The sequence below is a fragment of the Pongo pygmaeus genome, chromosome 9, assembly GCF_028885625.2.
Source record: "Pongo pygmaeus isolate AG05252 chromosome 9, NHGRI_mPonPyg2-v2.0_pri, whole genome shotgun sequence".
Lineage (NCBI taxonomy): Eukaryota > Metazoa > Chordata > Mammalia > Primates > Hominidae > Pongo > Pongo pygmaeus.
In genome coordinates, this window is record NC_072382.2 from 109,862,629 (window position 1) to 109,879,151 (window position 16,523).

Genomic DNA, 16,523 nt, shown 5'->3' on the forward strand with positions numbered 1-16,523 from the left:
ATTTAACAAAAGAGATGACAATAATATATCAAAATATCTGTTTTATATTTGTCTAAAAGGAGCAGCCAGATACAGGTCAGGAAGAAAAAAAAAGGCTTGGAGACAGCAGCAGCGAAACTAATCAGAAACGAGGGTGTCATTTTGAAACTAATTCTCAAAGCTGTAATTCATTTAATAGTTTTGGCATAAATTTGTAAAAAGAAATGCTGGTCTTCTTTGGGTCTTACCAGTCATGCATGAATATAAACCACCAAATTTCTGCCAATTTCAATTTTTTTTTCTGATAAGCTGATTTTATGACTATGTTTTCAGTCTCTTGTGTTGATGAAATATTTCCCTTAAGGAACAAATAACTCACCAGTAAGCAGGCTGGAATAAACCCTTCATCTGTACAATGTTCTGCATATTCTTTTAAATCTGAACTTTCCAAAATAAAAGTCTGGCAGGTAGAAATGAGGTTTTCTTGCTGTAAGTAACCTAAATAAAAAATAAGAGTTTAGGTGCTTATACTAAATTCTGTACTTTTGGCTAAAACTGCTATTGAAAATGCTATAGCATGTACTGATATCACAATTGAAACCTTAGGTGGAATGCTCTAGTGTTTGGCAGCCTTGAACAGAAACACCAGGTTTTGCTCTAATACAAAGTATAATTCATAGAACAGGTGGCCCTTTCACAGGAAACAATTCTAGCTAAACTAGTAAAATAAAGTGTTTAACAAAATGTAATTATTTCACAGTACTTACAGGAGAACCAATAAATTAATGATAAATAACTACGTTCCTCTACTACATAACTTCCATAAAGACCAAGTCAGTTGATGGTATAAATTCACTTACTGGGTTATCAGAAAACTATGTTCTCACAACACTGCTATGTATTTGTATACTTCATTTATTTGCCAAACGATTTATAAAAAGAATGAACAGAAGACCTACTCTGCATGAAAGTTGAGACAGGAACTCCCTGAATTCTTAATTTATGCCCTTTGGGAATCAAAGCATTACCAATTCCAACAAGAACACTAACCTTAACTAGTGAAGGAAGGCTAAGGCAGAGTGGGTCAACTGCTTGGCTGAACTAAAGCATGCCCCAATGCACACACAGACCCCCCTGGCAAACAATGGGATATTTATTTGCTCCCAGTAGTTAAGGAAATCAGCATCCAATCATAGAGTATCAACTCTTCACAGAATATAGACTGCATAAAATTAGTTCAGCAAACTCACTAGACAAACAGCAACAACTAAAACAACAAACATGGAAGAAGAAAAATCTAACTCCAAGAGTTGTCACATTATATTATTTAAAACATCCAATTTTTCACAAAATATTATGAGATATGCAGAGAAATAAGAAAGTATGGATCATACAGAGTCAAAAAACCAAAAGTCTGCCCAGGGAAATCCAGACATTAGACTTGAGACTTTAAATGAGCTATTTTTAAACAAGTTGGAAAAACTAAAGGAATCCATGTCTAGAAAATTATGAGAATAATCTCTCACAACATAGAAAATATGAATAAAGAAATACAGTTGATAAGAGCAGGAGACAAACTCCCAAGCAGACAGGGGTAGGGTAGCCGGTGAAACCCGACAACCTTCAAGCCAAAGACAGTCTGAAGCCTGAAAACTGGACTGCCAGTTCTGTGTAGAGCCCATGACCAGAGTGAGAACTTCCTAGATGTCTTTTAGCCAATCAAATGGTGCTTTTTCCAGGTTCACCCACGGACCAATCAGCCTGCACTCTGAGCCCATAAAAACCTCCATTCTGAGCCCATGAAAACCTCAGACTCAACCACACATGTGGACTACCTGCCTTTGGAATCCTCTCTCACATGGAGCTCTACTCATGTCGGGTCCCCTCTCGTGTCGAGAGCTGTTTTGTTGCTCAAGAAAACGCTCTTCCATCTTGCTCACTCCCCAGTGTCCACATAACCTCATTCTTCTTAAACACAGGACAAGATCTCAGAACCTGCTGAATGGTGGTTGTGAAAGGAACTCTAACACTGTAGCCCTTCAGCCCTCTGCTGGCACCGGGCAGCTACCCGACAGGAAGCAGTGGGGCTGGGCCAGCCCAGGAAATGCAGACTGAAGCAGGGTAGGGGGACGGAATGAGCTGTAACACAAACGAGCTGAAACATGCGTTCCCCTGCCACCTCCATTTGCCAGCTGTGGGTGGTGGGAAGGAGATAGAGTTGTAACGGTCCTTGGGGGCTCAGACCTCAGGACTCCCTGACAACAGCTGGGGCTCTGTGGTTGCTGGTATCTCCAAGTTTTTGGGCACCGCTGTGTCACCCTCACCCAGACGCCGGCTCCCAAGGTGGAAGACAAACATGGCACAACTGGACCAGTTGCGGGGCTGAATGCAGAGCTGCAGTGGGCATGGAATCTGGGCCAGAAGCAGTCTGCTGGGTCAAGTGGGCAGAGAGGGCCCAGCAGTAAGCCTAGAGGCGAGCGAGGCCCAGGCAGGTGTGCCACAGGCCACAGAGATGCTGGACAGCATAGTGGCACTGAATGAATCCTGTGTCATTTCTGAAGGTTTGTCTGGGATCTGTGGAAGGGTAAGAGGGGACCTCTTACACTTTCATTTCTGAGGCTTCTTGCCTTCACATTTTTTTTCCGAAAACGGATGAAGCACTGGGCCTCTGTCAGCCAGTTAAGAGCGAATGGCACAGCTGCAAAGGACAGGCTTGCTGGGGAAGACTTTGTCAAGCCTCCGCCATCACCCTCGGGTACTGGGAATGTTGGCTTTGTTTCAATCCAGTCTCCCTTCACAGGTCTAGCCAATGCATAGGATCAGAATAAGGTCCTTGGGCAACTGAAGGCATCTGGATGAGGCTACACCTCAGTGTTACCTGAAGGCTCCTGGACTGGCCCCAATCCCCAACAGCCCGTTCGGGTGTCAGTCAAGACCTCCAGTCTTTCCTAGAGCATTTTCTTTCTCTCTTTCCTGGCTCCTATCTCTTCTTCATATACAACGTTAAGGGTGTTGTTGCAAACCACAGTGATAATATTACTGAGTGGAATGAGCATTTTGCTTAGTCATCAGCAGTGTAATTCAGAACAACTTGGTTTTTGTCTGTTCTTAGAAGCAAGAAGGATGCAATGATTGAGAGTTTTCTTTCCCCTGTTGAAGGAACCCATTTGCATCGGGCAAGAGGCTATTTCCCTCAGGCAACTTCCCCTCCCTGCATTTAAGTTGTTCTTCCCCCGCAACCATGTCAGGAGTCAGCATAGTTCTATGACTACAGGGAGCTTTGCTACGTACGAGACTGATTTTTTTCCCTCTTGGGAGGCAACTTATTAGGCCAGGCCTCCCCTCCTTTCTTAGTATGACTGTGAGGGATGTCTCAAGAAAGCCTTTAACCTGATATTTTTCCCAACCCCTTAGTTATAGTTGAGGTGACCTTTTGTTTACCTATGCTTTTTAAATTATGCCTGAAAGCCCAACTCCTCTGCTAGGCAGGGCTATTTTAGCTGGTACGGGACCCATCATCCTTACGGCTCCAGGATAGACTCTTTGTTTCACCCTAGTGCAGACCAGCATTAATTAACCCAGAAGTCTGGGCAACTCAAAGGAAAATTGGTGCAGCCACAATTGCCACACTGGTCTGGTCCACCTTAAGGATCCCACCACCTCCTTCTCTAACCAGAGACAATATCCCCTAAAACCAGAAGTTAGGAAAGGGCTAGAAGCCATCACTGATAACTCAAGGATGCAGGGCTTCCTTAAACCCTGCAACAGCCCTTGTAATATTCTGATATTAGATGTACAAAAACCCAACAAAGGAAGGAGACTGGTCTAAGACCTCTGTCTCATTAATGAGGCTGTGGTTCCACTCCATATGGTGGTTCCCAATCCCTATACTCTACTAACTCAAATACTTGAGGGAACTAAATGGTTCACAGTCCTGAACCTAAAGGACATCTTTTTCTGCATACCATTACACCCCAACTGCCAGTATTTGTTTGCATTCAAGGATCCATCCAACTAGACCACACAGCTAACCTGGATGGCGTTACCGCAGGGATTCTAAGACAGCCCCCAGCTGTTTGGGCAGTTCCTTTATCCTCAGGTGAAAGTTTTACAATATGTAGATGACATTCTCCTTTGCGTTCCAATTGAGGAAGTCTCAGGAGGACAGTAAGGCTTGTCTTAACTTTCTGGCTCACAGAGGATATAAGGTCTCAAAATCTAAGGCTCAGCTCTGTCAGATTTCAGTGAAATACCTAGGTCTAGTCTTGTCAGAGGGGACCAGGCAACTAGGTGAAGAAAGGATTAAGTCCATCTCCTCTTTTCCTCTCCCCAAAACCCTCAAGCAACTGAGAGGATTCTTGGGGATTACAGGACTATGGATACCTGGGTATGGTGAAATAGTTTGTCCCTTATATCACATAATAAAGGAGACTCAGGCAACTAAGACTCACTCCCTAATTTGGGAACCAGAGGCTAAAAGGACCTTTGACCAACTGAAACAAGCCTTGCTTGAGGCACCAGCCCTTAGTCTTCCCATAGGGAAGACATTGAATCTTTATGTATCAGAAAGGAAAGGAATGGCCCAGGGAGTTCCAACTCAGGCCCAAGGTCCAGCCCAGAAACCTGTAGGTTACCTAAGCAAGGAGCTTAATTTGGTAGCTAAAGGATGGTCAGCCTGCCTCTGGGCAGTCACAGCAGTAACCTTGTCAGTACCAGAGGCCACAAAGGTAACCATGGGGTATAACGTAACCATTTATACTCCACATAATGTGGCAGGACTGCTGTCTTCTAAGGGGAGGCTCTGGGTAGTGGACGACCGTCTCCTCAAATATTAAGCTGTGCTATTAGAGAGATCTGCAGTTAAGAATCTGTCCCTCCCTAAACCCAGCAACTTTCCTCCCAGAGACAGCTGGGGAGCTTGAACATGACTGTGAACAGACAGTAGTGCAAACCTATGCGGCTATAGAGGACCTCGAAGAAACCTCCTTAGAGAATCCAGACTGGACTCTCTTTACAGATGGAAGTTCTTTTGTGGAATAAGGGATCCATAAAGCAGGGTATGCAATAGTCACCCTAAATGATATTATTGATAGCATGCCTCTCTCCTCAGGCACAAGTGATCAACTAGCTGAGGTAACTGCCCTCACAAGGGTGCTTGAATTAAGCAAAGGGAAAGCAGTTAACATTTATACTGATTCTAAGTATACTTTCCTAGTCCTCCCTGCCCATGCCACTATCTGGAAAGAAAGGGACTTCCTCACAGCTAATAGGTCTCTCATATCACCAGGAAATTAAGAGATCATTATCCTCAGTTTTCCTTTCATGGGAAGTGGCAATATTACATTGTAAAGGCCACCAAAAGCAAACAGATGAAATAGCTGAAGGAACTAAGTTGGCAGACCAAGCAGCTAAATCAGCAGCAAGAGGGCCCCAGATTTCTGATCCACTTGAGGCCCCTCTGATCTGGGAGGGCTCCAAGACAAATAAAACCTCAATATTCTCCTGTGGAAATAGAATGGGCCACCTCTCAGGGACACACCTTTCAGCCCTCGGGATGGCTACAATCAGAGGACAGCAAACTCTATCTACCAGCTACCAGCCAGGTAGTTCTTAAAAGTTCTTAAAATCCTTCAGCAAGCCCTCCACCTAGGTAAGCATAAAACCTATCAATTGGCCCAAATGTGGTTTTCAGGCAAAAATCTGCTAAAAATGGTCAAACAGGTCACTAATGGTTGTGAGACTTGCCTTAGAAATAATCCCCTCAAGCAACATCTTCTCCCTTCCGGAACCCAAATAATGGGAGGTTACCCAGGGGAAGACTGGCAGACAGATTTCACCCCTATGCGGAAGACGAGAGGCATCCAATACCTCCTAGTGTGGGTAGATATCTTCATTAACTGGGTAGAAGCATTTCCATGTTGGACACAGAAAGCCTCTGAGGTGATAAAAGTACTAATTAATGATGTAATTCCTCGTTTTGCACTTCCTAAACACCTCCAGAGTGATAATGGCCCTTCCTTCAAGGAGGCTGTCACCCGGGGGTCTCAAAGGCAGTAGGCATACAATACTATCTTCATTGCGCTTGGAGACCACAATCTTCAGGAAAGGGAGAAAAGACAGATGATATTATCAAAAGGTACCACAGAAAACTGTCTTGAGAGACTCATCTGCCCTGGATTACTTTTCTTCCCATAGGCCTACTACATCTCAGAAACATCCCTTCAAAGCTGGGTTTAATTCCCTTTGAAATGATGTGCAGACGACCTTTTCTCACCAATGATTTCTTCTAGACCAAGAAACCTCTGACTAGATTACATGTGTAACATCTTTGGCCCATTTCCAATAGGAACTGAAACAACTGTCAGAGGCCCAATTCTGTGAACTAGGGCCATCTCTATCCAACCCAGGGGACATAGTACTAGGTAAAGGCACTTCCTACCCTCTCTTCCTCTCTAGATCAGCACTGGGAGTGACCTTATACCATACTTCTTTCTACTCCTATGGCAGTAAATGTCACTGGAAAATATTCTTAGATTCGTTATACTTGAGTAAAGGCCTGGGAAAACTGACAGAATTATCTCTGTTGACCTGGAAAAGTACCCGAAGTACCAGTGTGAAAAAATCAGAGACCTCAAGCTAAATGACAAAAGGTTAAGTGTCATTAACCTACCATGGACATCCTCTTTATAGTCTCTCCTAGGCTTGCTCTTCTCACCCTTGTTCTGTTCCTCACAAGGCATCTTTGCCAAGGACCCCTTAATCCCAAACCCCCAAGGGATTATATACTCCCCTAAACAGTTATTTTTCTTCTAAAGTTTAACTGCCCCCATACAAGATTTAATTTCTTTCACCAGGGTGAAACAGATCTAGCCATAACACTGTTTCAGCATGTTTAGTCTATTTTGCTCCTTATTTCTGTTATCTTTGGGACTACATTTTTACCTTCTAGCTCCTCTTTGTATAATACACATATTTGGTCCATGTATATTTAACCTCCTTGTAAAATTTGTTTCTTCTCAATTAGAGATCATTAAACTCCATATGGTCATGCAAATGGAGCCTCAGACGATGGCTCCCTTTCACTGGGAACTCTTAGGCCTCTGAGAGAGATCAAACTGCTGTTTTTGCAAAACAGCACCCCATCAGCAGAAAGCAGCAATTGTGGTCATTGTCCTTATCCTAATGGCAGTTAGATGTAATTCTTCAGAGGGAGGATTGATAGTAGCAAGAGACAAATTCCCAGGCAGACAGGGGTGGGACCATGGTGAAACCCAACATTCAAGTCAAAGACAGCCTGAAGCCTGAAAACTGCATGCCAGTTCCGGGCAGAGTCCACAACTAGAATGAAAACTTCCTCGATGCCTAAGGCCAATCCAATGATGCTTTTTCCAGGCCCGCCCATAGACCACTCAACATGCACTCCCACATTCTGAGCCCATAAAAATCCCGGACTCAGCCACACGTGGGGGCTACCTACCTTTGGGCCCCCTATCACACAGAGGGTTATCCACTTTGGGTCCCCTCTCATGTTGAGAGCTGTTCTGTTGCTCAATAAAAATTCTTTTCCACCTTGCTCAGTCTCTCATGTCCGTGTAACCTCATTCTTCTCAGATATGGGACAAGACCCTGGAACCTGCCGAACCTGCCGATGGGAAAGGGGCTATAACATTGTAGCCCTCCTGCCTTCTGCCAGGAGCGGACAGCCGCCCCACATGACAGGAAGCAGTGGCAGGGCCAAGCAGGCCCAGGAGCCGCAAGTCAGAGTGGGGCAGTGGGCCTGAACGAGCTGTAACACAAATGAGCTGAAACACATCCCCCTATCATTCGCTGCCTTGTGGATGGCATGAAGGAGACAGAGTTGTAACAATCCTTTGATCTGAGGAATGGAAACAAATCCAGAATGATGCAAAGTGAACAGAGTCTCAGAGACCTAAGGGACGCCATCAATTGTACCAACATAACCATAATGGAAATCCTAGAACGACAGAAATGCCAGAAAGAATATTTGAAGAAATAATGTCTAAAAACGTGCAAATTTGAGAAAAAACTTAATCTACACATGAAGGTAGCTCAACAGTCTCTAAGTAGGATAAACTAAAAGAGATCCATACCTAGACAGACCATAATCAAACTGAAAATACAAAGACAAAATCGTGAAAGCAGTTGACAAACAACTCATCACATATAAGGGTTTCTCAGTAAGACTGACAGCTGATTTCTCACCAGAAACCAGAAGTAGTGAGATGATATTCAAAGACCTGATGTTTACTTTGATTGTTGAAGCAAAAAGATAAAAACTGATAGCAAAAAAAGGTCAACCAAGAATTTTCTTTTCTTTTTGAGACAGGGTTTCACTGTTGCCCAGGCTGAAGAGCAGTGACACCATTATAGCTCACTGTAGCTTTGAATGCTGGGGCTCAAGTGATCTTCCCACCTCAGTCTCCCAGGTAGCTGGGATGACAGGAACTCACAACTATGCCTGGCTAATTAAAAGAAAAAATTTTTAATAGAGATGGTGTCTCACTATATGTTGCCTAGGTAGGTCTTGAATCCTAGCCTCAAGTGATCCTCCCACCTTGGCCCCCACAAAGTGCTGGGATTACAGGAGTAAGCCACCACACCCAGCCTCAAGGAAGAATTCTATATCTAGCAAGACTCCAAACTAAAACTTTAAAAATTATATGTTATCAGATAGACAACCAAGAGAATTAGTTGCTAGCAGATTTTCCCTGTAAGAAATACTAAAGGGGGACTCCTTCAGGCTAAAATGAGATGATACTGGAGAGTAACTTGATAACAACATAATATAAAGCAGTATAGGCTAGGTGCAGTGGCTCATGCTTGTAATCCCAGCACTTTGAGAGGTTTAGGTGGGTGGATCACTTGAGGCCAGGAGTTTGAGACCAACCTGGCCAACACAGCGAAACCCCATCTCTACTAAAAATACAAAAAAATTAGCTAGGTGTGGTGGGACTCGCCTGTAATCTCAGCTACTTGGGAAGCTGAGGCATGAGAATCTCTTGAACTGGGGAGGCAGAGGCTGCAGTGAGGCGAGATCATGCCACTGGGGAGGCAGAGGCTGCAGTGAGGTGAGATCATGCCAAGGCATTCCAGCCTGGGTGACAGAGCGAGACCCTGTCTCAAAAATAAATAAATAAATAAATAAAAATAAAATAGTGTAAGTGTTTGTTGTATGTAATCTTTCTTCCCCAACTCTGCTTAAAAAGATAACTGTATACAACAATATGGGCATATAATGTATGATGGTGTAATTTATATGACCTTAAAAACATGATCCAACTATATGCTGTTGTCACAGGATCCTCAGGGTGTCGCTTTTCCAGTTCGAAACCTCTGTGGCTGATGGTGCCTTTGCCTGAGTTTTGCTAGGGCCTGCTGGGCTTGTTCCACTCACTTGGCCGAGCAGGCTGTGTTCGGCTCATGCTACTGGGCCTAATCCCATACCTGCTGGTGGTGAGCCAGGCGTGAAGCAGTGAGGGGTGTATGAGTGAGCGCGGGGTCCAGCCACTGAGCATAATAGTCAGGCATGCTGGATGCAGTGGGGTGGGCATATCCAGGCACTGGCTCCCTGTGAGGTTGCATCTGGATCAGACATACCACAGTGGCTTCCACTGTGGGTACTGGGGAACGCAGTGGCACCCTGAAGCTTGGAGACATCAAGAATCCCAGAGCCCCAAAGACGGTGTCACAAGCCTGGTTTGGGGAGCTCTTAGGTCTGGGCTCCCCAAAGGGCCTCAGCTCTTCTTTCTTTCTCATTGTCTGCAACGTGGTGAGCAAGGGGGCATGTTTCAGCCATGTTTTACAGATCTTTCGGTCCCACCTTTCAGTGGGTCCCATGTTATTATCCTGCGTCCAGGAAGAATGAGGTTCACAGTCAACTAGAAGGTGCGCAAGGTGGAGAGGAGCTTCACTGAGTGACAGAACAGCCCTCAGGAGACCTGCAGTGGGTAGCTCCTTTCCGTAGGCAGGTTGTCCCCGCAAGTATCCAGCTCTCAGTGGAGAGGATACCCACAGTGGGAAGCTCCTTTCTGCAGTGCCTTTCTGTGCAGGCAGGTCATCCTGATGAGTGTCCAGCTCTCAACAGAGAGGACACCCAGAGTGGGTAGCTCCTTTCTGCAGGTAAGTCATCCTGACGAGTGTCCAACTCTCAGTGGAGAATAGAGCTGCAGTGGGTAGCTCCTTTCTGCAGGCAGGTTGTCTCAACAAGTGACCAGTTCTCAGTGCAGAGGAGACCCACAGTGAGTAGCTCCTTCTCACAGCTGGTAGTCTCAACATCTCTGTGAGTCTGGCTGAGTCTGGGGTTTTTATGGACCTCAAATGGGAGTAAGTATGTGCTGATGGGTCCATGGACAGCCACGGGTGGGTGCAGAAAAAGCACCATAAATTCTCACTCTGGGCCATGGATCTGCAGTCTGGCCCCCAGGCTTTAGCTGTCTCTGGCTTGAAGGTGTGGCTTCACTGCGTGCCTGCCCCTTTCCACCTAGGAGACCATCTGCCTCCTGCCACCACCAACCTGACATCCAAGGTACCCACGGTGCTTAGGCTGTTCATGCCAAGGGGCAGGCCCATGCTGAGCTGCCCTCATCCTCACCCTTGGCCTCCCTCACGTGCTCATCAGAGCTGAAAGTCCAGAGGGGGACCGAGGCAGCATGAGGCTGGTGTGTTGGCGCTGCCCCTAGTGTGCACACACCCAGCCAGGTCCCGACAGCAGCAGGCTCAGCCTCAACTTTACTCTGAAATCGGAGTGGGCACCGGGAGCAGGGAGAGGCCAGGCAGCGGGAGTAGGCACTTCCAAGCCTGCAGGAAAAGGGGGAGCTTCCCGGGCCCCCGAGAGTGCAGGGATGCCTGCTCCACAGCTGCAGCTGCACCTGGGAGGGCAGGGCTCCTGCCCATCCAACTTGGAAGGGGACAGGGCACCCATCTGTTCCCAGCTCCCGCTGCCCTGTGGAGCACACAGCCCTGGCCACACCTCACGTGCTGCAGCCGGCGTCTTGGCACCAGCTGCTAGACTGATTCAAAGATACAAACAGGGTGAAAGTAAAAGGATAGGAAAGATTACTGGATTACACCATCCAGTAATCAAGTAAGACTTAAAGTTGTTATATTAATACAGGTTGAGTATCCCTTATCTGAAATGCTTGGGACCAGAAGTGTTTCAGATTTTTCTCCCTTTCAGATTTTGGAACATTTGCATTATACTTACTGGTTGAGCATCGCTAATCTGAAAATCTGAAATGCTCCAATGAACATTTCCTTTGAGGATCATGTTGGTATTCAAACAGTTTTGGTTTTGGAGCGTTCTGAATTTTTGAATTAGGGATACTCAACCTGTCTCAAAGTAGGTATTAAGACAAATATTGTTACTAGAGACAAGGATAATAACAAAAAAGATCAATCCACAAAAAGATAACAATGGCTGGGTGCAGTAGCTCACTTTGGGAGGCTGAGGCGGTAGAATTGCTTGAGCCTAGGAGTTCAAGACCATTCCGGGAAACCTAGTGAGAACCCACCTCTATGGTTTTTAGAAATTAGCTGGGCTTGGTGGTGTGCACCTGTAGTTCCAGCTGCTCTGGAGGCGGAGGTGGGAGGATAGCTTGAGCCCAGGAGGTCAAGGCTGCAGTGAACCATGACTGCACCACTGCACTCGAGCCTGGGCAACAGGGTGAGACCCTGTCTTTAAAAAAAAAAAAAAGAGAGAGAGAAATAACACTTATAAACATAAATACACCTAACTGAGCCCAAAGTATAAAGCAAACTCACGGAAGGGAAAGGAGAAACAGATAATTCAACAATAAAATTTGAAGGCTTCTATACGACACTTTCAGTAATACATAGAACTACTAGGCAGAAGATCAATAAATAAACAGAAAATTTAAACTGTAAAGCAACTAGACCTACCAGATATCTATAGAACATTCCAGTCAAAAACAGCATAATATACATTTTTCTCAACTGTACGTGGAACATTTTCCAGGGCTGACCATATATTAGGACATGAAATAAGTGTCAATAAATTTATGAGATGCAACTAAAGCAATGCACAGTGGAAAATTTACAGCTATAAACACCTGTATTTAAAAAAGAGATGCCAGATGCAGTGGCTCATGCCTGTAATCCCAGCACGTTGGGAGGCTGAGGCAGGCAGATCACCTGAGGTCAAGAGTTCGAGGCCAGCCTGGCCAACATGGTAAACTCTGTCTCTACTAACAATATAAAAAATTAACTGGGTATGGTGGCAGGCGCCTGTAATCCCAGATACTCAGGAGGCTGAGGCAGGAGAATTGTGTGATCCTGAGAGGCGGAAGCTGCAGTGAGCCAAGGCTGTGCCACTGCACTCCAGCCTGGGTGGCAGGGCAAGACTCCATGTCAAAAATAAATAACTAAATAAAATAAATAAATAAATAAAAAGATAAGGCAAGCATGGTGGCATACACCTATAATCCCAGCTATTTGGCAGGCTGAGGCAGGAGAGTACCATGAGGTGAGGAATTCAAGAGCCTGTGTCTAAAAAAATCTCTTTAAATTAGGTAGGTGTGCTGGCACGTGCCTATAGTCCCAGTAGTTCAGGAGTTCAAGGCTGTAGTGAACTATGACCGCGCCACTGCACTCTAGCATGGGCAACAGACTGAGATCTTGTCTCAAAACAAACAAACAAACAAAAACCTTAAAATTTAAAATCAACAACCACATTGGGCCAGGCACGGTGGCTCACGCCTGTCATCCCAGCACTTTGGGAGGCCAAGGTAGGCAGATCACGAGGTCAGGAGATCGAGACCATCCTGGCTAACACGGTGAAACCTCGTTTCTACTAAAAATACAAAAAATTAGCTGGGTGTGGTGGCAGTCGCCTGTAGTCCCAGCTACTCAGGAGGCTGAGGCAAGAGAATGGCGTGAACCTGAGAGGCGGAGCTTGCAGTGAGCGGAGATCGCGCCACTGCACTCCAGCCTGGGCGACGGAGCAAGACTTCATCTCAAAAAAAAAAAAAAAAAAAAAAATTCAATAACCACATCATCTACCTTAAGAAACTAGAAAAAGAGCAAAACAGAAGGAAATAAGCAGAGTATACATGAATGAAACAAAAATAGAGAAAAATGAATAAAAACAAAAGCTAGTTCTCTGAAAATGTCAACAATGTTGACAATTCTGTAGCTAGACCAACCGAAAAAAAAAAGAGAATACTCAAATTATACTAGATCAGAAAAGTAAGAGGGGATATTACTATCAATATTATAGAAATAAATGGGAATGTAAAGGAACAGTATGAACAGTTGTTATCTCAACAATTTAGAGAATCTAGATGAAATGAGTAATTCTTAGAAAGACCCTCATATAGTTTAGATGTTGCTCCTGCTAAATCTCACCTTGAATTGTAATCTCCAATGTTGGAGGTGGGTCCTGGTGGGAGGTGTTTTGGCCACAGGGGCAGATTCCTCATGCCCTGGTGCTATCCTTGAGATGGTCAGTTCTCACAAGACCTGGTCATTTAAAAGTGTGTGACACCTCTTTCTCTCTTGCTCTCACTCTGCCATGTGAGAGGTCAGCTTCCCCCTTCACCTTCCGCCATGATTGTTAAGCTTCCCAAGGCCTCCAGAAGGCAGGCAGATGCCAGCACCATGCTTCCTGCAAAACCTAAAGAACTGTGAGCCAATTAAAGCCTCTTTTCTTTATAAGTTACCCACTCTCAGGTGTTTCTTCATAGAAACACAAGAACGGACTAACAGACCCAAACTACGGGAACTGACTCAAGAAGAAACAGAAAATCTGAATAGACCTATAACAAGTAAAGGAATGGAATTTGTAATAAAGAAACTTCTCACAAGGAAAAGCACAACTGGGATCAAATGCCCTCACTGGTGAATTCTACAAAACATTGAATGAAACACCAATCCTTTACAAACTCTTTTTGAAACAGTAGAAGAGAACTTCTCAACCCATTCTTTTAGACCAATATTACCCTGATACCAAAACAAGAGAAAGACATCACATAACTACACGCCAATATTCCTTATGAAACTGGACATAGGGGCCAGGGTCAATGGCTCATGCCTATAATCCCAGCACTTTGGGAGGCTGAGGTGGGTGGATCATGAGGTCAGGAGATTGAGACCATCCTGGCCAACATGGTGAAAACCCATCTCTACTACAAATACAAAAATCAGCTGGGCCTGGTGGTGTGTGCCTGTAATCCCAGCTACTCCGGAGGCTGGGACAGGAGAATCGCTTGAACCAGGGAGTCAGAGGTTGCAGTGAGCCGGGATCGCGCCACTGCATTCCAGCTTAGCAACACAGCGAGACTCCGTCTAAAAAAAAAAAAGAAACAAAGTGAACATGAAAGTCCTCAACAGGGTGGGCACAGTGGCTCACTCCTGTAATCCCAGCACTGTGGGAGGCTGAGGTAGGAGGATTGCTTGAGCTCAGGAGTTCCAGACCAGCCTGGGCATAATGGCGAAATGCCATCTCTACAAAAAATACAAAAGTTAGCTGGACATGGTGGTGTGCACCTGTGGTCCCAGCTACTCAGGAGGCTGACATGGGAGGATCATTTGAGGCTGGGAAGTCAAGGCTGCAGTGAGCCATGACTGGGCCACTGCACTCCAGAATAGGTGACAGAGTGAGACCCTGTCTTCAGGAAAAAAAAAAAAAAAAAAAAAAATCCTTAACAAAATACTAGCAAATCAATTCCAGCAACATATAAAAACAGTGATGCACCATGACCAAGTGGGATTTAATGCAGTAATGCAAGGTTGGTTGAATAAAAATAAATCAGTGTAATATACTATATTCCTAACATAAAAGACAGAAGTCACATTATCATGGAAAAAGAACAACTGAACAAAATCCAACCAATCTGGGCAATACGGTGAGACCCCCATCTCTACAAAAAATTAAAAATTTAGCTGGGTATGGTGGCATGTGTCTATAGTTCTGGTTACTTGGGAGGGTGAGGTAGAAGGATAGTTTTAGTCTGGGAGGCTGAGGCTGCAGTGGGCCATAATCATGCCACTGAAGTCCACCCTGGATGACAGAGTAAGAACCTGTTTCAAAAGCAAAACAAAACAAAACAAAACAATACACTACCAAAGAAACCAAAAAAACCGAAATCCAACACCCTTTCATGATAAAAACACTAGAAGTAAAAGGAAATTTCCTCAACCTGATAGAGTTATCTATTAAAAAAAAAAAAAAAGCCAAGTAACATCATCTTCAATGGTTTAAAATTCAAAGCTTTCCCCATAAGATCAGGGAAAAGGTAAGAATGTCTGTTCTTGCCATTTCTATTCAACACTGCATGTATCCTCTAGCCATGGCAATTAGGAAAAAACTTGAAATAAAAAGCATCCAGGCTGGGCGCAGTGGCTCACACCTGTAATCCCAGCACTTTGGGAGGCTGAGCTGGGCGGATCATTTGAGGTCAGGAGTTCCAGACCAGCCTGCTCAACATGGTGAAATCCCGTCTCTACTAAAAATACAAAAATTAGCCAGGCGTGGTGGTGCATGCCCGTAATGCCAATTACTCAGGAGGCAGAGGCAGGAGAATTGCTTGAATCCGGGAGGCGGAGGTTGCAGTGAGCTGAGATAGTGCCGCTCCACTCCAGCCTGGGCAACAGAGCAAGACTCCGTCTCAAAAGAAAAAAAAAAAAAAGCATCCAGATTGGAAAAGAAAAAGTCAGATTACCCCTATTTGCAGATGACATGTCTTATATAGAAAATCCTAAGGAAGCCATAAAAAAAAAAAAAAAAAACTATTAGAGGCCAGGCACCATGGCTCATACCTATAATCCCAGCACTTTGGGAGGCCAAGGCAGGCAGATTGCCTGAGGTCAGGAGTTCTTGACCAGTCTGGCCAACATGGTGAAACCCCATCTCTACTAAAAAAACAAAAAAATGAGCCAGCCATGGTGGTGTCCACCTTAATCCCAGCTACTAGGGAGGCTGAGGCAGGGGAATCACTTGAACCAGGGAGGTGGAGGTTGCAATGAGCCGAGATGGTGCCACTGCACTCCAGCCTGGGCAACAGAGCGAGACTCTGTCTCCAAAAAAAAAAGTTAAGAAACCTCCCTAGGCCGGGCATGGTGGCTCATGCCTGTAATCCAGCACTTCGGGAGGCCGAGGCCGGCAAATCACCTGAGGTCGGGAGTTCGAGACCAGCCTGACCAACATGGAGAAACCCTGGCGCTACCAAAAATACAAAATTAGCTGGGCAAGGTGATGCATGCCTGTAATCCCAGCTACTCCGGAGGCTGAGGCAGGAGAATCGCTTGAACCCGGGAGGCGGAGGTTGTGGTGAGTCAAGATTGCGCCACTGCACTCCAGCCTGGGCAACAAGAGCGAAACTCTGTCCCAAAAACAAAACAAAACAAAACAAACACTATTAGAGCTAATAAATGACTTCAACAAGGTTGCAGGATACATAATGAATATATAAAAGTCAATAAATCTCAATGAACTACCAAAAATTAAGAATGCAATGCTAGTTACAATAGCATCAAAAGAAATAAAATACTTAGGAATAAGTTTAACA

The 16,523-nt window shown here is 45.0% G+C and overlaps 1 protein-coding gene across 5 annotated transcripts in view; it reads right to left on the minus strand.

The window, feature by feature from the left end:
* LOC129008964 (protein NPAT) overlaps positions 1-16,523 on the minus strand; it is a 63,884-nt gene that overhangs the window by 37,797 nt on the left and 9,564 nt on the right. For 2 of the 5 annotated variants that reach the window (XM_054441532.2, XM_063671401.1), the window contains exons 2-3: positions 11,511-11,674; positions 359-477 (exon numbers count right to left, since the gene is read on the minus strand). In XM_054441532.2, coding sequence (XP_054297507.1) covers positions 359-477; positions 11,511-11,674 — 283 coding nt within the window. Of the gene's footprint in view, positions 1-358; positions 478-11,510; positions 11,675-13,362; positions 13,477-16,523 lie in introns of those variants that run through there. The other 3 variants (XM_063671399.1, XM_063671400.1, XM_054441533.2) reach the window with 3 other exon arrangements.